We start from the raw sequence: 20,845 nt of genomic DNA on the forward strand, positions 1-20,845 counted from the left end.
CTGTAGGATGGAGTAAACCTGACCACATGCATATTAAGGGCTTGTGTCCTCTGTGGTGTGTAACCACTGGCAGTGTTTATGAGCGTCAGCAATAATGCAACTGAGGGTCCTCTGTGTGTGTATGTATGTGTATGCGCAAGACCCCTCTAGCCATGATATTTATCCCCTAGTCGTATGAAGGAATATTGTTGGCCTGCTGGCCATGTTGCCTATAAAATAAGATGGAGATAACTCTATAGAGCAAACCTGTTTATAAGGCAAAATATTAATCTCTGAATGGATAGTGATTTTGGAGAAAAAGATTTAAAACCTACAACTACCACTTTCCCTGCAAGATGCATCCCAGGAAAGATCCCTGGCCCCAGAAGGGATTTCGGAAGGCTGCGGGTGTGGGTGTGTGTGTGGGGGGTCATAGCAAAAGAAAAACAAAGGCTTCTGTGACCCCGGCCCAGGAACCTGCCAGTCCTTGGCGACCCTCTAAAAAGAGAAAAAAGGGGTCTCTGTCCCCCAAACAAACCCACCTTCTGGCCCCTGGGACGTCCAACCCCCCTCGCCGGTCAGGGGCATTCTGGGCTCAGCCTCTCTGGGTAATCCCCTCCAGCCGAGGCGCTGGCCGGGAACAAAAGATCTTCGTCTAGACGCCGCCATAAAGCACCCCCCCGCGCCTCTAAACCCAGTTTCATTTCGCCCTTAACGACCCAGTCTGGCCTGTGTTAGAAAATGCTTCCGCTCTAAATAGTAAACAAACCCACAGCGGATGGTCTTGGCTCCCCCAACACACCCCAGACCCCCACGCCATTACCCTCTTGCCCCGCATTTTCCCCCTCTTCTCTTCCAGCTTTTCTCAGCTCCCAGCTCCCCACCCCCCCCACCCCCCAGTAAATAAACCCGAGGCCGAGTTCAAAGTTTCTCGGAGCTAAGGAGGAATGTTGGTTGTAAAAATCCAAGTTTATAGCGCACGTGGGAGTTTACAAGGGTATTAAGTGGTGTGGGCTGAGAGAGAGCACTCTGGGCCCCTCCCCCTCTCGCTACGGGCTTTAGGGGTGCAGGGGGAACTTTGGGAATTTGCAGGGAGAAATAGGTTGGGGCAAGCCTTGTGCTGGGGTTTCTTTGTCCCTCAGACCCCTGGGCTGCTGAGGAATTGGGATGCCAGGGCCCCTTGAAAGACAGCTCACACAACCCCACCAAGCACCCCTGAGAGAAAGCCCACACGTTCTAGGTGTCCCGGATGGAGAGGACGGGCAGTTCTGCTTTGGGGAAGCAAGAAAGATGCAGACCAGGTGTCTGAAAGGTAAACCGACATGGGCATACCTAGAGCCACTTCTCCACCAGAGGGAGAAAAACTACTTGGGGCTTTTTTCTCGAGTGGACTGAGGGCAGAGAGGGATTTTCTCACCAGAGCAAAGAAGAACTTTGAACTTCAAGGAAGTCAAGGGCGCCACCCCTTCCCTCTCCCCGCCCCTCTCAGGACTCTGTAGGCAATTCGTTTCTGGGCCAATATTCCCTCAAGGGGGCAGTCCCAGGGGTTTCCTGGTGCCCCAGGGCGGGATAATGCTGTTTGCTGAACCCTCCCTGCTCCGAGCCCGCCAGAACCCTGTGCACGCGACTACACTCTTTATTATTCATATAAACCTTTGGAAAAGGCAACGCCCGGGAAGTTTTTATAACTTTGTTTGGCATAAAAGTTTTACAAGATTCCTCCTCCCTTTTTAAAAAACTTAAACTTTTGGTTTCGCCATGGAATGAAATTTCAGGATCTTTGGGAGGTTGTGGGGAGAGAGGTTCTGGGGCCCGGGTGGGGGAGGCAGTGGTGTCTGAAGCTGCCTTGCTCTGCCTCAGGCAAAACAAGGCTTAAAGGTTGGAGTCCGCTTCTTCCTGAGGCCCACCTTGAACCCAGCTTTGGGGGCTACCGGCTAACAGAGGCTGTGGGCCTGCAAGAGTCCCCGCCACTCAGCTCTTGAGACATACCCTCACAGACCCCCAAAGTTTGGACAATGTCAGCAGGCCCAGACATTCCCCATCACACCCTCTTGTTCTCTTGCAGACATCATTCCCCCCCACACACACACCCACACAGCCCCAAACACTCCCTCAACCCACTGCACAAAGTAGAGACCCATAACCTTGACTCAGACCGCTGATTTGGGAGAGTCTACACACATAGTTTTGCCTCCCTGTTTCTTGCAAGGTCCACACTGGGTTTTGAAGAAAGACAGGATTCAAAACGCCAAGAAATTCCTGCCCAGAGGTTCCAGGGCTTGAGTGGTTGCAAGACTGAAGGAGAAGGAGGGCCAGCAGGCTGCAGTCCGGAAGCTCAGAGAACAAAGGTGCTCATGTGGGAACATGGCTTTGGGCTGCTAAGCCCACCAGTGACCCCTTGGATCTGTCCCCCCCACCCCCACTCGTCTGGGACTGACAGAACCCCACTCCTTCATTTCCCCAGCCTTGGGGATGCCAGTTGGGCTCAAGTCAAGGCTATTTTACTGTTCAGCTCTGGAGATCAGGACAAAGGTGGAGCGACTTCTCCAAAGACAGACCTGGTGGACGAGCCTCCTTTGCGGTGATGGAATTGAAGACACCTGAGCCCTCGAACCGGGCCCTTCAGGGAGCCATCGGAGTCAGTAGGAACGGGCCCCAGTGCCCGCTTTTCTTTTCCTCTAATGGCGACTGCTGAGGCCTGGCCGCCGGCCGCTGGCAGCCATACACTTCGCCTTGTACGGAGCCGAGTTATTAAGGCTGAAGGCAGGAGAAGGTCAACTCCAAGCCTGAGCAGTGAGGCTGGGGAGAGATGCGACCGAGCCTGGCGCCTTCCCCTCCCTGAACCCTGCACAACAGAGAAAAACAAGAAAGGTTGGCAGGGGGGGGGGGGGGAGGGTATGGAGAAAGTCAGGGGGGGAAGGAAAACATTGAGGAGGAAAGAAAAGAGCAAAGAACAAATTGTGTAATAAAGGAAGAAAAAGGGAAGAAGGACATGAAGAAAACGATGAATTGAGAAAGAGGAGAGATCAGAAAAAATGAAGGAAAAAATAAATTGCAGGGGGAAAAGAAGAAAAGAAAAAGAGAAAGAGAAAGAACCAAATAAAGGGAAAGAAGGATGAACAAAAAGGAAGGAAGGAAGGAAGGAAGGAAGGAAGGAAGGAAGGAAGGAAGGAAGGAGAAAAAAAGATGGAAAACGGATCTCCGAAAAGGAATTTAGTCGGTAAGGGAGGAATGGGGTTTTTCTCCGGAGCAAGCCGGCCCGACCACAGCCCTGACTTCCCGCTGGAAACCCAATCTACTGGGGCAACTTGGGAGCAAATCGCTAAAGTGGGGGGCAAGGCTCCCCCTGACAAAGACACACTCCCATCTGTCTCCTTCTCTCCAAGCTTCTTTCCAAAGTCTTTTCTGTCTGGTTTCGATTCAAGAGGCAAAGCAAAATTACTGGCTGGCTTCGGCAGGGCAAGAATGCAGTTGTGCTGGCTTAGATTATCAGACTTCAGGATATGGGGAGTGCAGGGAGCGTGTTTTTTAGGTAAAGGTGACTGTTTGTGGCTGTGTGCACACAACTAAGCGCAATTTCGACAAGTACGTGAACGGGTAAATTCCATAGCATCTGGGTGCAAATGTGTACAACGTCCAGATGTGAGAGGAACTCTGACGGCCGGGTTGCCAGGGTGGCTGTGAGATCCGGAGTGGACTAGAGGTCCCTCCAAGTGTCCTGGGTCTCCCATGTCTCTCTCATACCTGTTTGAAAATCGCCTTCCTGGGCTTCCGAGCATTCTTCAGTTTGCCCAGGATTTCCCTGCTCCCAGCTCAGCCTGGCCAGAGCCTTGTGTCAGTGAAGTCAAAAGCAAATTTTTCCTTCAAGTTTTGGGATGAAAATGATTTGTCTGGGCCTCCAAAACAAGAGGAAAACCTCCTGCAACTTTCACCACTGGTGTGATTTTGTTTTCCATTTCACTTGAAGAGATTTCAACACACAAACTTCATTATTATTTTATTTTATTATTTTACCCCAAAGGGAGAGACACTCTTCCTTTTTTCACTTCACCTTTGGAATTTCCCAGATGATTTCCTGAACCTCTTTGGGACACTCTAATTTTTTCTTGGAAAAATCGGGGTGTTTCTGGGGGGCACTTGGAGGGCTAGAGCCCGCAAAACAGTCGCGGTCCCTTTCTGTTCGTTGAGCACTACATTTTCCTTCTTCTGTTTTCACATGGGGACCCCTAGTGCCCCAGCCCTCAGCCTGCCCTCTGGAACCACCGATGTTCCTGGAATATGCAAGGAGCTAGCAAGGAGCACCCTTGTCTGCTGTCTTACTCCCAGTCCCACAGGCCCAGCCCCCCATCCCTGCTGCCCTTCCAGGTTCTGCTGTCCTACTGGGAAGAGGCGCACACAATGCCAGGGTTCTCCGGGTGGGTGGGATTGGTCGACAAGTAGGCACAGCCTGAGCACTGGTCTGGCCGGCAGCCCTTGGATTTTCACATCCCCAAATTGAGGCAAGAAGGGGAGCCCCGGCGTCAGACATAGGCACAGGTCTCTCAGCCCTCCCGGAAAGTTGGGAAAATGGTTTAACAGGGTGAATGCAGCAGCGCAGACTTCTCGGGACCCCAATCCAGTTCCCCAGGGGCGCAGGCCTGAGGGTCTTGGCTCTGCGGGGTAGGGCCGGTGGGTGCCGGCAGCGGCTTGGCCGTGGCAGCCCGAGTGCCTTTGAACGCCAGGCCCGGACAATAGGACGGAAGCGGCCTTTGCTCGTGGCCTCGGAAAAGACGGAGCCCAAGGGGGCAGGGCTGGGACCCACATCCGACTGTACTTCCTTGGACCCGCTCAAATGCCCCCCTCGCCCCCATCCTCACCCTCACGCTTTCCTTTCTTTCGCCTCCACTGGGGCAGAATCCCAAAGTCTGCAAAAAACCCAACAAGTTATTCAAGTCTGCGTCCGCTCGGGGTCTCGTTTAACAGCTCCGGGTTTGCGTTTATCCTGCGTAATTAGAGGCAAACGTTTGTCCCACCGGGGGTCCCACTTAGGCTGATGAATTTGATTTCTTTTTTCATTAATGGGCCGTGTTTATCATACTTTTAATTATTTCAACTTTAAACACTATTCGTTCTTGTGAGGAGGTGAGAGCCGAGGCGGGAGGCTCCTTCTCCGGGGGGGGGGGGATAATTTCCATTAATAATGGCAAGAATTCTGAAGCGACTCCAACCCCTCCCATGGCTGAGGTAAGGAGTGAGTTTGGGGTGGGTGTCGGGCTGGTAGGGAGAGCCGGTCCGGAGGCGGAGTGACTCCGCTCCTCTCCCGTTAGTTCCCCAGGTTAAGTCTTGGGGCTTGCTGTTTTTGAGAGGTAATCTGGAGTTTGTCCTCTTCACCCCCACCCCCTTCCTCGCCCCCTCCCAGGCTGGGCTCCCATTCTTCCCCTGCGAAGCTCTTGGCAACCCTCCACCACCCCAGCCAGATCCCAGCGTGGCCGGGGCAGAGGCTCCGGGAGGCCCCCAGTTACGGACACCGAGAGAAAAACTAGGAAAAGCTAAGGTTGGCCAAGCGGTACCTGGGTGTGAAGGAGAGGGCCCAGCAGACCCCCAAACAGGGGGCAAGGGCAGGAGACTGGGACGCCAAACTCCAGGGACAGGCACACCAGGCGGGAAAATAAAGGAGATGTGAAAGAGGGGGGGAGGGAACCCCCCCAAAGCCATATAATTCTCAATTGCTTTGGTCTTTAATTTCATCGCCCCATAAATGAGGAAATATCAGTTCCCATACTAAATTTTTATCCCCGGCTGATAAATATGACGGGGAATTTTCGTTGGGTCCTCGTAAAAGCGAACAGTTTCGATCAAACTGGTGGGGAAAGACTTATGCAGATAATACAAACAGAGTGGCCATAAAGTCTCCGCCGTTTCCCGCGGGGTGGGCGGTGGGACAAATGGCTCCCTGGATTGAGTGCCGCCCGGGCTGTCCCAAGTCTCGTCTGGGGCCTAAACAGCCTAACCTTGCCCCGGCCAACCCCTGCGCCGAGCCCACGGCGACCCCTGCAAATGAAAACACAAAACCCTTTCTACTCTCCCCCTGGCTGGCCCTGCAAACAAGTCACACATTACACATTTTCTTCCAGGATTCCCGGGGGTCCAGAGACCCCTGTGCCTCCTCTCTTGCCCCCTGGATGAGAGAGTTCGGCTGATTTCTTTCCGAAGTCCTTTTCTAGCAGCCGCTGGCTTGGGCCTCTCCAGGAGCGATCCAGCCTCCACACTCCACGCCAGGGCGCCCTGAGCACCGGTCCTTGCCTTGCCAGACTCCAGCCCTTTGGAAAATCGAAACCCCGGGCTTCGTCCGGGGTGGGGGGAAATGCGGGGCAACCGGAAAGACAAGTTATTCTCCAGATTCCGTTTCCTGAGGAAGGGGTGGAGAGTTTAGTTCGCTTTGGGAGAAAGGCCATGGAGAAACGGAAAGAACTATTTAAAATATACCCTGTCCCTTATTTCTCCTTTCCCTTTATTAAAAAATAAAACCCACAAAAACAGGCTGGTTCCTCTCCCCCATTTAAAAACGCCCCCCCTCCCAGCCCATTCGCTCTGCAAAGGACACGTCTCTGGGTAGGATTTTGTCGCATCTGGTGTCCTAGTTTCCCCGTGTGATACGTGACTCCCCACAAACCAGCGGAGGCCCCGCAGGCTCCCTCTTTCTCTCTGGGAATATTCCCTGTTTTAGTGGGGGCAAGGTCAATTGGAAAGCGAGGGCCGCCAAGGCCTGCAGCAAAGCAGCCGAACCGACTCCAAGGCCAAAGCCTTCCAGCCCCTGAGATGGTGACCCAGGAGCCGCCCACCCTGCAAAGGCCGGGCTGCGCTCCTGGGGTCGGGGAGCCGGTGCCTCTGGTCTTCAGCTTCCTCCTCCCCCGACCCCTAGATCCACTGGAAACCTCTTTTACCCTCCTGGAGCAGTCCTGAAGTGATGGTGACCCCCTCCTTGGTCCACTCCAGACACGGGAGGTTCCTCCGTCAAGCCCCACGGGGCACTTAGAACTCAACCAGCTTCCATGAGCGGAGAGGTCCGGGAACTGAGCTCCCGGGCCAAGCCCAGCGAACCGGGACGCGGGAGAGCAGGAAGTTTAGTTCTGTTTGGGATTCCTTAACTTTTTCTCCCTTTCTCTGCCCACTGGAGCCCTCCCCACCAAGTTCACCCCACACCCATCCCAAGGGAAGAAGCGGGGCCCAGAGGCCAGGAGAGGAAAAGAAGAGGTGAAGCGAAGGGAAGAAGTACCTGAATCGTGTCTTGACCTTTTAATTTGAATTTGACTGTTTTGAGCCCCGAGATGCCTTGATCTCTCCCTCTCTCCTGCATTTCCCCCCTCTCCGCCCCACTTTCCCCAAGAGTTACAGGCTTGTTCCCGGGTAAACAAACCCCATTCTTCCTAGAACCCCCCCCCCCTCCCACCTTCCTCCACCCCTCTCCTGCCCCTGCCGCCCCGGGGGCGCTTCCTTTGTTCGCGGGGAAGGGCTCCGGCGCCCCTACCCCGAGGCGGCTGCTAGGTGGCGCTGTTACTCCACGCTGCGCGCTCCGCCTGCCGACAACTTGACCCCGCTGACGTCACGGCCGTCTGAATCATCAAGGCCATTTTCAAATCCCATTGGTCTAGCCGTCACATGGTGAGGACTGAATGCGCGGATAATTATGGAGCTGATATTTCCCCCCCCTCCCCTTCTTTTCCCTCCCGCCCCTCCAACCGCCCCCCCTCCCGGATGGGGAAAAAAAAAGATGTCAGCTCCTCCGCTGTAGTATTGCTCCTTAAAAACCCCTCTCTCTGAAAATGACATGCCCTCGCAATGTAACTCCGAACTCGTACGCTGAGCCCTTGGCTGCGCCCGGCGGAGGAGAGCGCTATAGCCGGAGCGCAGGCATGTATATGCAATCTGGGAGTGACTTCAACTGCGGGGTGATGAGGGGCTGCGGGCTCGCGCCCTCGCTCTCCAAGAGGGACGAGGGCAGCAGCCCCAACCTCGCCCTCAACACCTACCCGTCCTACCTCTCGCAGCTGGACTCCTGGGGCGACCCCAAAGCCACCTACCGCCTGGAACAACCTGTTGGCAGGCCGCTGTCCTCCTGCTCCTACCCACCTAGTGTCAAGGAGGAGAATGTCTGCTGCATGTACAGCGCAGAGAAGCGGGCGAAAAGTGGCCCCGAGGCAGCTCTCTACTCCCACCCCCTGCAGGAGTCCTGCCTCGGGGAGCACGAGGTACCCGTGCCCAGCTACTACCGCGCCAGCCCGAGCTACTCCGCGCTGGACAAGCCGCCCCACTGTGCCGGGGCCAACGACTTCGAAGCCCCTTTTGAGCAGCGGGCCAGTCTCAACCCGCGCGCCGAACATCTGGAGTCGCCCCAGCTCGGGGGCAAAGTGAGTTTCCCTGAGACCCCCAAGTCCGACAGCCAGACCCCTAGCCCCAATGAGATCAAGACCGAGCAGAGCCTGGCGGGCCCAAAAGGCAGCCCCTTGGAGAGCGAAAAGGAGCGGGCCAAAACCGCGGACTCCAGCCCAGACACCTCGGATAACGAAGCGAAAGGTAAGGCCGCCTGGGCCGCGGCCCGGCTGGGACGCTCGGGCACTTGGTCTTCGTGGCTGGGGCGGGGGCAAGGGGAGGGTTGGGCCGAGGAGGCCCTGGACGGTCCCGGGAATGTGATCCCGGCTTGCGACTCGTGTCTGCTGAGCGCCAGGCTGGTGGCGCGTCATTTGGCTAAGGAAGGTAAGCGGCAGAGTGGAGGGGCCGGGCCGGCAGCGGCCGTGGGCGCCGAGACCCGGGAGTGGTGCGCACCGCGGGCAGCCTGCAGGCGCCTTGTGCTGCCCAGGGCTGATGACGGCTCCCGGGCGCGTGCTGGCTTCGGTTTGCTTGCTTTGCGGTGGTGACTGGGGGGGCTGATGTCCCCCATACGGGTCAGAAGCTGGCAAAAAGCTTAAAATGGCGATCTTGGGCCAGGGACTAGGGAAGGCTTAGGAGAAGGGGGATTTCGCTTTCTTGCGTTTTCCCAGTTGAAAATTGTTTCCTTCGAAGCGCGATTTGTTGTTTGTGAGTCTGATTTGTGCTTGTGGTTTGGGCTTCTGCGGTTTGGGCTCAGCTGGGGGGGCCTCAGGCAGCGCGGCTGGGGCAGAAAGAGGTGGAGGTGAAGGGCTGACCGCCACGTCCCTCCCTCCCTCCCCAAACGCCTGGCTTGGGGATGGCGTTGGAACAGGGCATTTGGGATGTTGTAAGTTCTTTTTTGTCTCCCCTGTTAATTTTTTTTTCCTTTTTCTTTCTCTACTTAAATTTCAAAAAAAAATTTTTTTTTCGTTGTCTTCCAAAAGCAGCTTACAAATGAGTGGTTGGAAAATTTCTGTGTGCGTGGCAAGCGGTCTTCTCCTGAAAGGGAATGTTGCTTTAGTTGGATTTCATCGTGATTTGGGTTGGAGAGAGAAAGCCTATCCAGAGTTCAAGCTCAGGGTTCAAGATTCATTTCTGCTGCAGGAACTGGGGGCCTCCAGGACCTTTCTCTGACACCTGGAGAAAGAATGTGGGGGAAATGGGAGCAGCGGAGGGAGCCTGAGGGGACCGACTTTCCCTGAAAAGTTGAAACAAAAAACATCAGAAAAGGCCCAACTGGGAGGAGAGGAATAAACCTGTTTCCCATGGCACTGGCTACTGGAGGCTGGGGCTCTTTGGGTGTAGAGGGAGATGGAATACTGAGAGAGAGCTGAGCAGACTGGGGGCGGCCTGGATCTTGTGGCGCTTTGTATATGGATGCGGCGCACACGCATGCCTGGCGGCGACCTGTGTCACACTCACACACACGCCTCTCTCAGGCTTCGCGCACACTCACGCATGCCCGCTCCCTCTCAAACACGCACACACGCACACACACTGTTTTGGCGGGCAAGGGTAGAGCTTTGCCCTCTTGGGTGTCTCCTCAGCCAGAGGATGAGCACGGGTGTGTTCATGAGGCTGCAGGAGTGAGGTACACACACCCACGGAGGCTTCCCTGTGGCACATGTGCAGCGTGAAAGTTTAATTTTGTGCCCCCTCCCCAGGCTCTGAGCTTTGTTGGGACACGATTTTAGGATGGGAAAACCTGCCTTCTAACCCCCCACCAAAAGCAAAGTCAAGGTTAACAAGTCTACCTCCTAACTGGGACTGCCCCCGTTGGGGTAGGCAACCCTTCCTCTCCTCCCCTGTCCACAACAATCTAAGCCCCTCCACCCCAACTAATCCCTCTAACTCTGCACTTTGCCTCTGCTTTTCTTGCTTTCACCACCCTCCCCCATATGGTGTCTCAACCAGGCCACAGCCAAGAGGGCTTTTGGCCAGACTTCCTCATTTGTAATTTCTCCCTTCCCCCCTAAACCCAACAACCCCAATAAGAAAATAAATAGGACAGAGTTAGATGCGGAGAGCCTTGAAACAATTTGGCAAGAGGCTGCAGGTGCAGAGGCCGGAGCGGAATTAAGGACATTCAAATGTCTTAAACTATAGCCTCAAGTTTGCTTTTGTGTCTGTGTGTGTGCCTCTTGATTCCCCCAGGGCCCCGTCCCGCTCCCCAGGAAGATAAGAGCGAGGAATCTGGCAGTTTCATTTGGCAAAGCGGGGAGATAGAGCACAGAGCCATCAGAGTCCTTTGCTGGGTGCCCTTCTTGAGTGTCTGGACTCTGGGTTTTTTTTCCCTAGAAAAGATGGCCAAGGTCTCTTCTGCTGCTTGAGGAGCAAGGCTGGTCCATTCCAGCCAACATGTGTACCAAGGAGAGAAGTTGTCAATAAGATAATGAGAAACACACACTATGTCTATAGCGTCTCCTTATATAAATAGACACGTGTGTGCTTATGTGTGTACATATGTGTGACAGTGTGCATCTCTACAGGAATACACATGTACGTACAGGCATACATATCTCTGTAGACTAGGTGGAGATTTCCAGGAGGCTGCATTTCCTCAGGATATCTCTCTCCCTTGACCTTAGGTCCCATGGCTAGGGCAGTTGTCTGAGGACCCCTCAGCACGCCCCAGGGCTGTTGCCCCTGACCTCTGCTGCCTGCACCAGCAACCCTGCTTCAGCTACTCATACCTGGGGGAAATGGCCAGGAGAGGAAGAGCTGGCAACAGGAGATTGAAAGGGGCAGAGTTGCTCTGTGGCACTTCAGGTGGGAACAAGGGCTGGGGGTCTGGTGCAGGGACAGCTGCGGTGGCCTCTGGCCACAGAGCCTAAGGCGACAACATCCCTCCACTGAGTTGAAAGGGGTCAAAGCTCTCTGGGAATTGCTCTAGGCAGCAGGGGGGACTCTGCAACCCCGTATGAGGCCTGGGAGGCGCTTTTCCTTCTAGTTGGATTTTTCCAGAACTGGAATGAAACACAGAGGAGGGAGGGCCTGGTGAGGTTGAGAGCGCGTGCCAGGGTCAGGAAGCTGAGGGAGAGTGGGAGTACTCAGAATCTGCTAGGTCAAGGTGGATTGGGGTAATTTAATTAATAAATGCTTTGGAGGCGAGAACTGTCTGTCTTTCCCCCCACGTAAGTCAGGACCCCAAGGAAATTCTAAGAGCCCTGAGCCCAAGAGGACCCCACCAGTCAGGCCTGTGGGGTGAAAGCAGCCCCCCTGTGCTCCCTCAGCCGCCCCCACAGCTGGCTGGCAGCAGCGAGGGTTTGCCTCTTCAAGGGATACTTATGTAAATAATGTTATTTTTAACAGAGGAGATAAAGGCAGAAAACACCACAGGAAATTGGCTGACAGCAAAGAGCGGAAGGAAGAAGAGGTGCCCCTATACTAAACACCAGACGCTGGAATTGGAGAAAGAATTTCTGTTCAATATGTATTTGACGCGAGAGCGCCGCCTGGAGATTAGCAAGACCATTAACCTTACAGACAGACAAGTCAAAATCTGGTTTCAAAATCGCAGAATGAAACTCAAGAAAATGAACCGAGAGAATCGGATCCGGGAACTGACCTCCAATTTTAATTTCACCTGAGCGCGCGGCCTCCCCTCCCCCTCCCCCCTCTCCCCGCTCCTTCCTTTCCCCGCCCCTCCTCCCTTTGTGCCTGGTGGTATATTTTTTTTTTTCCCTCCCTGAGTATAAATGCAACGCGCCTGCAAAAAAAGGCAAAGACCTCAGACTCTCCTTCCAAGGGACCTATGGTTCGTGCTGCGAAGATGCATCCACCTAAAGCATGAGAAATGGGGTGCCGGGGTGTGGGGTGTGGTGTGCCCGCATAGACAAGGGTGGGAGTGTGGCTGGTGTGTGTGTCAACCCCTCACTCACCCACGCACTCACACACACCATCCTGTCCTCCATGCAAAGTTAAGGTCGAATCCACCCGATCATAGGGGGGAAAAGAGGGAAAAAAAAATCAACCAGAGAAGGTCTGTAATCTCGCAGAGCACAGTCAGAATCGCTCCTTCCTTGCTGCATTTCCTCCTTAGGATAATAGACGTTTTGGAAAGTTCGGCTAGTGTTTTGTGTGTTTGTCGTAGCGCCCAGCGCCTCCAGCAAACCCTCTCCGTGTCTTTACCTCCTGGTTGCTCTGAGAATCTGCTTGAAGTCTCGTATTTGTACTGCTTTCTGCTTTTCTCCCAATCCTCCCAGCACCCCCACATCCCCCCGCCACTGACACCTCAGAAATTCCATCCAGAGGAATACAAAAAAAAATTTAAAAATTTAAAATAGAACATAGTGAAGCAAAGACAGAATTCCCCCCCCCTCCCAAATATCGCCCTGTCCCTGTCTGGGAGTTGTGTTATTTAAAGATATTCTGTATGTTGTATCTTTTGCATGTAGCTTCCTTAATGGAGAAGAAAATCCTAATAAATTTCCAGAATCGTAATCCTCAAATGGGTGGTTTTTTGTTTTTAAATGTTTTTTTTAGCAACACCCCCCCCCCCCAACGAGGCTGAGTGTGTGGATGTGTGTGTTTTGTGTTTGACTCATCTCCTAGAGCCTTTCTAGAATGTCTCTTGGCGGGTTTAATGTAAGTGAGAGACCATAACGTTGATTTAAATATTATCCAGGTGACCACAATAAGTCAAGGTCATAAAACAGTAATGTCAGGACGGTCTTGGTGCGCGCGAGAGGTGGATTTTATGATCTGCAAATATAATGTGGTGCTGCAGTAAAAGATGCATTTAAAGGTGACTGGAGGAGGGAAAGAGGCAGAGAGCAAACTGCAATCTTGAGGAGCAGACGGATCTGATTGCCTGGGGTGCTGGGCCAGGCACACCCCACCGCTGCTGGGGGAACCCCAAGAGCCCCCCACCTATCCAAGGAGAGGAATAAACTTAACCGCCGGAGGGGGACGAGGAGCTCAGCCACCCCCCCCCCCTCGACAGCAGCAGCAGAAGCTCGGGCAGAGGCAGGAGGAGGAGGCGGCGACAAGGTAAGAGAAGCGGTTTCTTGTTCTTCTCTTGGCGGCGGAGTGGGGACTAGCGGCGTCCCCAGGTGCCCGGCCGTGCCGCGGGCACAACAGGGAGGAAGGTGTTTCGGGCATCTGAGCTTGCTGAGAACCCAGGCTTGCCTTGTGGCTGCTCGCAGTGGAGGGCAGTGGCCGGGAGCTCTCTCTCCTCCCCTCCCCGACCCCGCTGCCTTGGGGTTCGGCTGTTAAAGGGGTGAATTGGTGGTTTTTGGCTTCTTTCGCTACACGGGCACTTAGGGTCGCCTTGAGGTCGACACATGGGTCTAGATGTTGCTCAGTCTGGTCATCTGCTGGGGGAAGCAGAGGGAGAGTGGGCTAGAAAGGGCTGGAGCTTGAAGCTTGGGTTTCCTGCTTTCTGCTGGTTTGGATGTGAGCCTTATTCAGGCTCTCGGTCCCCACGCTCCCTGGCCGTGGGGCTTTGCCAGGCAAGTGGCCTGATTGGAAGAGGCTCTGGAGCACAGGCGCCTTGGTTCGGCCACCCATAGATGCAGGGAAGCAAAGCAGAGCTGAGAGAGGGAGAGGATCGGAGGGATTCCAGGAGGAGAGCACAGGAGAGCCAGATGGACAAGACAGGGGACCCAGCTCAAGAGTGGAAGGACCCTCCAGCCTCCCCCAGGGCCAGAGCCAGAGGCAGGGGAATAGCTCCACTGCGGTGCTGGGGGCGGGGCGGGGGGTTTGGCGGCTGGAGGTCCCATTTCACCAGAGTTTCCCTGAGCAATTTGCTTAGACCAGAGGCTGATGAGGGCAGTCAGACCCCCTACCCACCCAGCCACCCAAAGTCTACTCTCTAGTCCTTAGGGAGGTTGGGGGGGCGGAAAGGGGGACGGGGCTGAATTTCTTCCTTCCCCAACCCCCTTCCCTTCTCCTCCCGATAGATGCAAAGCCGAATCTCCCGCCCTGCTCGCTCAGCTGATCTGTGGCTTAGGTAGTTTCATGTTGTTGGGATTGAGTTTTGAACTCGGCAACAAGAAACTGCCTGAGTTACATCAGTCGGTTTTCGTCGAGGGCCCCAACCCACCTACCCGGCTCCTTCCCTCCCCAGTGGGACTGCCCCACAGCCCCCTCCCAGATAGGGCAAATGGGCACAGACTGATGAGGGCAAGCTGTGAGTGGGGCCGCAGGACAAGTCTGGAGAGCCCTGTTTTATACTGTCCACTCCTCAGCCTGTCCCAATCCCTGTGAGTGAGGGAGAGGAGTTTTTTCCTGCAGCTATTGTTTCCTGGGCCCAGCTGATGGAGACAGACAAAGAAAGTCTAGCCAATTCCAAGGAAATTCAGGAATTTGAGTAAGAGGTGGCCTGGTGGGCCAGCTCAGTAGAAGAGAGGAGAGCACAGAAAGAGAAGGGAGTCTCTGGAAGGGCCAGTTTCTCTCACCTGCCACCTCCAAAGACAAAAATCTGCCTCCAGTTGGCTGGGGCTGGAGCTTCCCCTTAGAAAAGTGGGGTGACTGGGGTGGGGGAGGTCCCAAGAGTTGGGGAACTCTGAGTGCCAGCTCAGCCACCTCCCCTTCCCCTTCTATAGTTCCATCCCCAATGAGAAAGGGCATATTTAGGGTATTAGTAGGTTAGAGGGAAGCCATCAAGTCCAAGTAGAAACCCCCCCCCCCCACGCCCTACTGGGAAACATCAGGACAGGAACCTGGCTCTAGTCTCTGTCTCGCTGTCTGTGGCCCACAGGCCTGGGTCTGTTGTGTCTGTGGCTGTCAGGCAGCTGCTTGTCTTTGCGCTGTGTGGAAATGTCTGGGTGAACGGAGGCTGCCAGCGCCCACCATTACCATATTGTTGGGAAGGTTGTTGGCTGATGCCAGGGGGAGGAGGGGAGGATAATGGAGTAAAGGAGAATCTGAGCAATGTGAAACTTTGCAAAGCTTCTTCCCCTCCTTTCTCCATCTGGTTCCTCAATCCTGGCCCTGGTGGCTAGAGAGAAGGCTCCCCAAAAAGGCTTATCTGCCTGCAGAGAAAAAATGGGGGGTGTCAGGGAGAATGGGGAGATACACCCCTGCTCTCAGAGAGATTGGGAAAGAGAAAGCCAAAAGGAGGAGGACAGGCTGTTGGTTCTCTTACTTTGGAAATAGTATGGTTATTAACACATTCTCAACTTGGAGACGGGAACACAATTGTGTCCCTGTAACAAAATATATACCTGGAGTTCTATATTCTCACAGTGGTCTGCTGGGGGGATATTTCTAACCCTGTATGAGTGTGAGTCTCTGTTTCTGTATCTCTGGCTCCTCCAGGCTCTCTCAAATCCCACGTCTATTTTTTACGTGAATACTTCACGTATTTTTCTTTCTCATACAAAGAGATTTCCTTTGACCCCAGGGAGGCTAGAGGAGAAAATGGAATAGAGCCTTTCTTCTCCCTAGCTGAATTTGTTAGTCTGTCTTTCCGTCTGTCCCCCAGCCCTTTGTGGGGGAAAAGAATCTCTTCCCTTGAAGGAAAACGCTCAAATCTCTCTATGGCTCCCGGGGAAATAGGGGGGTTTTCAGAGAGGAAGGCCAGCTGGTGCGAGGCAGGCAGGGGCTCCCCTGGTTTGGGAGCCCTTAGCAGTCTCTGAGTTTTCAAGCTGTCAGAATCACAGGGCCAGTTGGAGTGAAGGGAGTCCCAGGCAGGGGCGGGGTGCTCAGGAGTGCCTGGCTTGGGGAGAGCGTCCCTCATGGGCCGAAATTCACCAATGAACGACTTTTGCTCTTGGAGTCTCTCTCTGCCCCCATTTCCGTTTCAGCGCTGGTGGGCTTGATGGGGGGTGGCCACAGAGCCACGAGTCTGGGGTGTCCCCCTCCCCAAATCCTGGGAAATGGGGTGAGTTCTCATCCCGCCAAGGTGAGGGCCAGGCTGGTGGCCAGAGTCCACCCCGGGGCCCTGGGACTGTAGATTATGGCTAAGGCGAGGGTGATTATTTATTCGCTTCGCTGGAAGGGAGTCTTCAGAAGAAACAGCGTGAAGAGGAGGGAAAAAATTATCTCTCTCGTCTGCGGATATTAAGATGGATTTTTATTTCTTAAAGGACCCTCCCCGCCGAGAGCGCATAAGCGTAAACTTAATATATGCTCCGCAGCCCAACTCCAGAAATCGCAATAAAAGTTAAAACCTCCCCTACTGGTTTTTTTTAATTATGATATGGGAAAGAGGAGCAGGATTTATAGAGCTGAACTCTCGGCGTGTGAGTGTTTAAGACTTGCGGGAGACGGAGGAAAAGGCAAGAGCTCGCCAAGGAGAGCTTTGGTCTCTGAGATAATCTCACGGGCTACGGGGGCTCCGGTTTAGCCCGGCGGATCTTCTGTAGCCTCCCTGGGACCTTGGCTCCCCGGTTCCCCCGGCACCCTCCGCCCAGGCCCACGGCTTTGCCCCGGCTCGGAGACGCAGCCTTTCTCGGGAACAGGTGAAGGGCAGCAGCGGCTGGGGACTGGGGGCTGCGGGTGGGAGCGTCAGGGCACTGGGCTTTGTGTGGGTCCCGTGCAGGGGACGAGGTTTGCAGTCCCGGGCAGGACCGTGGGCCGAGTGTGGCCCGGCTGGCGCCTCGGCCAGGAGGGGCGTCCGGGCCCGGCGCGAGAGCACGGGCAAGGTGGATTGTGTGTGGACTTTGGCCGCAGACGGAGCAGAGCGGGCTCCGGGGCGGGCGGAGGCCAGCCTCGAGGCGGGCGACCGGATGTTGAGTCTGTAGGAAGGACCTTGAGGTCTGTTTGGTGTTTGGGCTGCCGGGGGGCGGCGGCCCAGAGTGTGGAGCGCGCTGTGCGAGGGGCGCGGCGGTCAGCGTGGGCGAGGCAGCAGGCCCCGCACACCTCTGCTGCTACAGGGCCGTGTCCAGGGCGTCTGAACAGAGGCCGGCCAGTGGTCAGAGCTTGGAAAATAAACGCGGTTAAGGGTCTTTCTTTCTTTCTTTTCCACGTAAGAGGTCCTTCTCTCTCTCTCTCTCTCTCTCTCTCTCTTTCGGAGATACCTGGATTTGGTCCAGAACAGGTTGCCCGCGGGAGGGCCCCGCGAGCGGCAGCGCGCGAGGGAGGGAGAGAGGGAGGGAGGGCGAGAAAGAGGGAGGGAGGGAAGGAGGGCGGGCAGCGGCGGCGGCGGCGGCGGCTGCGGTGGCCGGGGCTTCCCTCCCCCGGCGGGAGGCGGCTGCCCTGCATCTGTGGCCGTGGGGAGCCGAGGAGCAGGTAACGAAGGCGCTTCCCGAGGCGGGATTGGACCAAGCCAGAGGGACGGAGTCTTCCGGGTCTCTGCCCAACGCCCTGGAGGGGAGAGAAGGTAGGGAGATCGGCGCCTGCCTGGCCTGGCAGAGAGGCCTCGGGAGTGTTGAACCTGCATTTGATTTTAGGCTCACACTCATGTTGTGAGTCTGTCTGCCTCCGGAGATGCGGTTTGCCTGTCTGTCTGTCTGTCTGTCTGAGACGTCCCAGACCCTAGGCTCTCCTTCCAAAAGCTGAAAAAACCGGGAATTTTCGTCGGAATGTGCACTTTCATTCATTGGATTCGCCGCAACACAGCAGGGCTGGTTGCTGCGCCCCCAAGTTGGAAGGGAGCTCTCCTCCAACGTTCTGGATGCCGGATCCTCTGGTTCCCTCCGGCACGGGCTGAGTTTCCGGCTCCAGGTTCGCGGGTTGCCCTGAGGTTTGAGGCCAGACAGCTCCTAGTCTGGCAGGGAGGGCGGGGGAGAGACTAGCGGCTCTGGCCCCTTAATTGTACTTCGGGCCCGTATTGTCTCTCCTTTCGCCACCTCCGCTTCCTCAGTCTGGGCTCCAAAGTCACTGCAAATTTCCTTGCGACACACACATCACACAAAGATCAGGTAACAAGGCGCCCAGAGCCATGGGGGCTTCGGGCAGAGAGCACCCCTGGTTCTGGGGCCGCTCCTCCTTCAGCCACTCCCCAGGCTGGGAAACCAGACCGGGTTGGGGGAGCCGGAAACAGCCCCGTTTGCTGCGGGGCGGCAGGGCGGGCGGGGGGCCGGCGGGAATGCAGGCCGTGGCGTTGAGAGGGCCACGTTCACAGGCCCTAGGGGTTTCACTCCTGCTGGGCTTAGGGGCCTGACTCCTGGCTTGTAGGGATCCCAGATACCCACCTGGGGTGGGGGCAGGACGCGGTCTCCTCGCGGCGGGCCAGGAGAATTCAGTTTCTGCTTCCAGCGCAGGCCTTAGCCAGGAGGAGTTGTGTGTGGGTGTGTTTTTCCCAACAAAGAGGGACCAGGAACGAGAAGGGGGGAAAGAAGAGGGGAACCGGGGAGGGGGCGGGGAGGGGGAGAGGGCAGCGGAGAGGTGAAACGAGCCCATTTCAGGGGGAGAAGGAAAATGAAAGCAAATGGAGCACGGCCTCCTCCGCGCGGGCGGGTGCTGACGAGCCGGGGAGCGGGCTCCCTGCCTGCGGCGGCTGCGGACCGGGAGAAAAGCCTGTTTTAAATTTAATCCGAACTTGACGGTGTGGATTGAACCGGAGGGAATTTAAATCACTGAGAGGGAGGCGCAGAGCAAGGGGAGGGGATGACGCTAACCTGTCCGTCTGTCTGTTTGTCCTTCCCACGGTGGTGCTAGCTTGGTTGTGGTCGCAGCTGTGCAGGTCTGAGGTGATGGAGTAAAGGTGCCCCTCCCCCTTAGGGGGCTCTCCTGTGCCTAGTGTAATCTTTTGGGGTCGGAGGCAAGCTCTAAGCACCAGAGCGGATGCAGAAGTGCCAGCTAAAGCTGGGGTTTCCCCCCCTCCCCAACAGGGACTCCCAGTGTCCTCCAGTCCCTCGGGTTTGCCCCATCGGTGCTGAGGAAAATTGAAGGGAGTGGTGGGGGTAAGAGGGAGTCTGGGAATCTGGCAGGAGATTCAGAAGGAGTAGGTGATCCTGGAAAGACGAGCGATTCCTTACTGGTGCCCCCACATCCTTTGTGCCCCACATCTATAGGCCTGGCTTTGGGGGTGTGTGGGGGGAGCCTGAAGTTCTGCTTCAGGGCCCTGACCTGCCTGCCATCCCACCTCCAAATGCAGAGACTAGGGGGTACAGCCCACATGCAGCTGTGGAGCCCGAGGGGCCTCGGCCTGGTGAACTCAGGGACTCCCAGTCTCTTTCAGCCCCCTCCTCACGGCTGCTGCTCTCTGCAAGGCCTAGGCAAAGCGGGGCATTGGTGGGGAGGGGGCTGTGGGCGAGGCCTGCTTCCTGATCCACAGCTGTGTCTGTGCCTGAGTGGGGAGGGTCTGAGTTCACGCTCTCAAACGAAGGCGACAATCTCCCCTCAGTTTCACGGGGAATTTGACGGCAGCAGGGAGCCTGGGCCTTGGGATCCCGGCTGCGCCGCTGCTGTCGCCTCTGCTGGGTGGGCAAGCCGGGTGGGCAGGCAGCTCAAGAGTTGAAAAGAAGGCAGTGGCCAAAGGGGGTAGGAGAGAAAGGGGCATCTGCTTACAGCCACTCTGTCTGAAGGGCTCTCCCAAATAGTAGAGGCCCATGGAAGACGGTCTTTCGGGGCGCCTTTCTTCTAGGAGACCTGAGGTTGGGGCAGATGGGCCCTGTCGCCTGGCAAAGACGAAAAAGGAGGAGCAGGGCTTGAGACCTTCTCCTTCATCATGTCTTCTTAGCTCCTTGGCTAGAGCGTGGCTCAGCCCCCAGCCGCCTGGGTGGCTGCCTGGGCTGAGACGGGGTTCCACATCCCCCGGAGGCCTAGTGTACCCACCCCAGCAGGTCGCCCGGGAGGGGCCAGAGAGGAGGCCTCTTTCTCCTTTGTGTCCGGACAGAAGTGGCCGCCGCGCCCTGAGCCGGGTCCCGCGGCAAAGGCCCGGCAAGCAAGCGGACTGCACAATGCCACGGCTGCTCCCAGCTCGCGCCCTGCCCCGTCCTGCCTGCCTATCGCCGCCCTTCCTCCCTCACACTCCCCGCATGCCTTCCTCTCCCTGCTCTCCCATCTCTTTTCATCTTGCCCCCCCTCTTTCCTTTAATTCTCCCCTCTCCTTTTCTTTTTATCCCAGCCCTCCGTTTTCTTCTCTTTCCCTCCTTCCTTCCTCTCCATGGGCCTGGCGCCGCGTTTCAGTTGTTATGTCTCAGGCTCAGTCTCTCTCAGGCTCTGTCCCCTGATGTCCTCTAGGTCTCTGTCTGGCCCCCGGGCCCGCTGAAGGCTACGCGTCTCTGCTCATTGCTGCCAGCAGCCGCCCAAGAGCCAGGCAGGGTCCCCAGCCGCCAGGGCTGGGGGAGGTGCTGACGGTGCTGGGGATTTGGAGAAAGCCTCGGCAGGGGGACAGGAGGGAACCTCCTGTCTTTTCCTTGAACTAGTGAGGGAGAAATTTTGATTGACAGCTAACCCGACTCCATCAAGGCCAAAGAGATATTCTGTTTCTTGCTGTAATTTGGATTTCCCACACCAGTCCAGTCCGGGGGAGGGGAAGACAATCAGAGCTGAGGGCGAAGAGGCTGAGGCCCCGGGTTGTCTATCCCCAGCCAGGCACTTCTCACACCCCCCCCCCCCCCCCGTGAGTCCAAATCTCAGCCCCGCT

The 20,845-nt window shown here is 56.0% G+C and overlaps 3 protein-coding genes and 1 long non-coding RNA gene across 5 annotated transcripts in view; 3 read left to right on the forward strand and 1 right to left on the reverse strand.

Annotated features, from left to right (window-relative positions):
• Window positions 1-1,597: 1,597 nt before the first annotated feature.
• LOC113593084 (uncharacterized) lies at window positions 1,598-7,395 on the reverse strand. The gene is made up of 2 exons (XR_008300268.1): window positions 7,235-7,395; window positions 1,598-6,367 (listed from the first exon to the last, which is right to left on the reverse strand). It is a non-coding gene; the product is annotated as an uncharacterized LOC113593084 (long non-coding RNA).
• Window positions 7,396-7,665: 270 nt separating this feature from the next.
• HOXC10 (homeobox C10) lies at window positions 7,666-12,807 on the forward strand. Its single transcript, XM_015081251.3, has 2 exons — window positions 7,666-8,532; window positions 11,677-12,807. Exons 1-2 carry the CDS (start codon window positions 7,782-7,784, stop codon window positions 11,952-11,954), a joined length of 1,029 nt encoding a protein of 342 aa, XP_014936737.2. The 5' UTR covers window positions 7,666-7,781; the 3' UTR covers window positions 11,955-12,807.
• A 372-nt stretch (window positions 12,808-13,179) lies between these two features.
• The window catches only part of HOXC6 (homeobox C6), a 40,282-nt gene continuing 32,616 nt past the window's right edge, over window positions 13,180-20,845 (forward strand). Inside the window, exon 1 of the mRNA XM_053226330.1 lies at window positions 13,180-13,356. The gene's annotated coding sequence lies outside the window, so the exon portion shown is untranslated. The remainder of the gene's footprint in view (window positions 13,357-20,845) is intronic.
• HOXC4 (homeobox C4) overlaps window positions 17,499-20,845 on the forward strand; it is a 60,959-nt gene continuing 57,612 nt past the window's right edge. For both annotated transcript variants that reach the window (XM_053226324.1, XM_053226327.1), the window contains exon 1: window positions 17,499-17,632. The gene's annotated coding sequence lies outside the window, so the exon portion shown is untranslated. The remainder of the gene's footprint in view (window positions 17,633-20,845) is intronic.

The sequence above is a fragment of the Acinonyx jubatus genome, chromosome B4 (genome assembly GCF_027475565.1).
Source record: "Acinonyx jubatus isolate Ajub_Pintada_27869175 chromosome B4, VMU_Ajub_asm_v1.0, whole genome shotgun sequence".
Taxonomy (NCBI): Eukaryota; Metazoa; Chordata; class Mammalia; order Carnivora; family Felidae; genus Acinonyx; species Acinonyx jubatus.

Excerpts from the sequence above, each read along its gene's own strand:
- HOXC10 (XM_015081251.3), top strand. The coding sequence starts at position 7,782 with ATGACATGCCCTCGCAATGTAACTCCGAACTCGTACGCTGAGCCCTTG. Across the intron at positions 8,533-11,676 it reads CTCGGATAACGAAGCGAAAG|AGGAGATAAAGGCAGAAAAC; the intron begins GTAAGGCCGCCT and ends TATTTTTAACAG.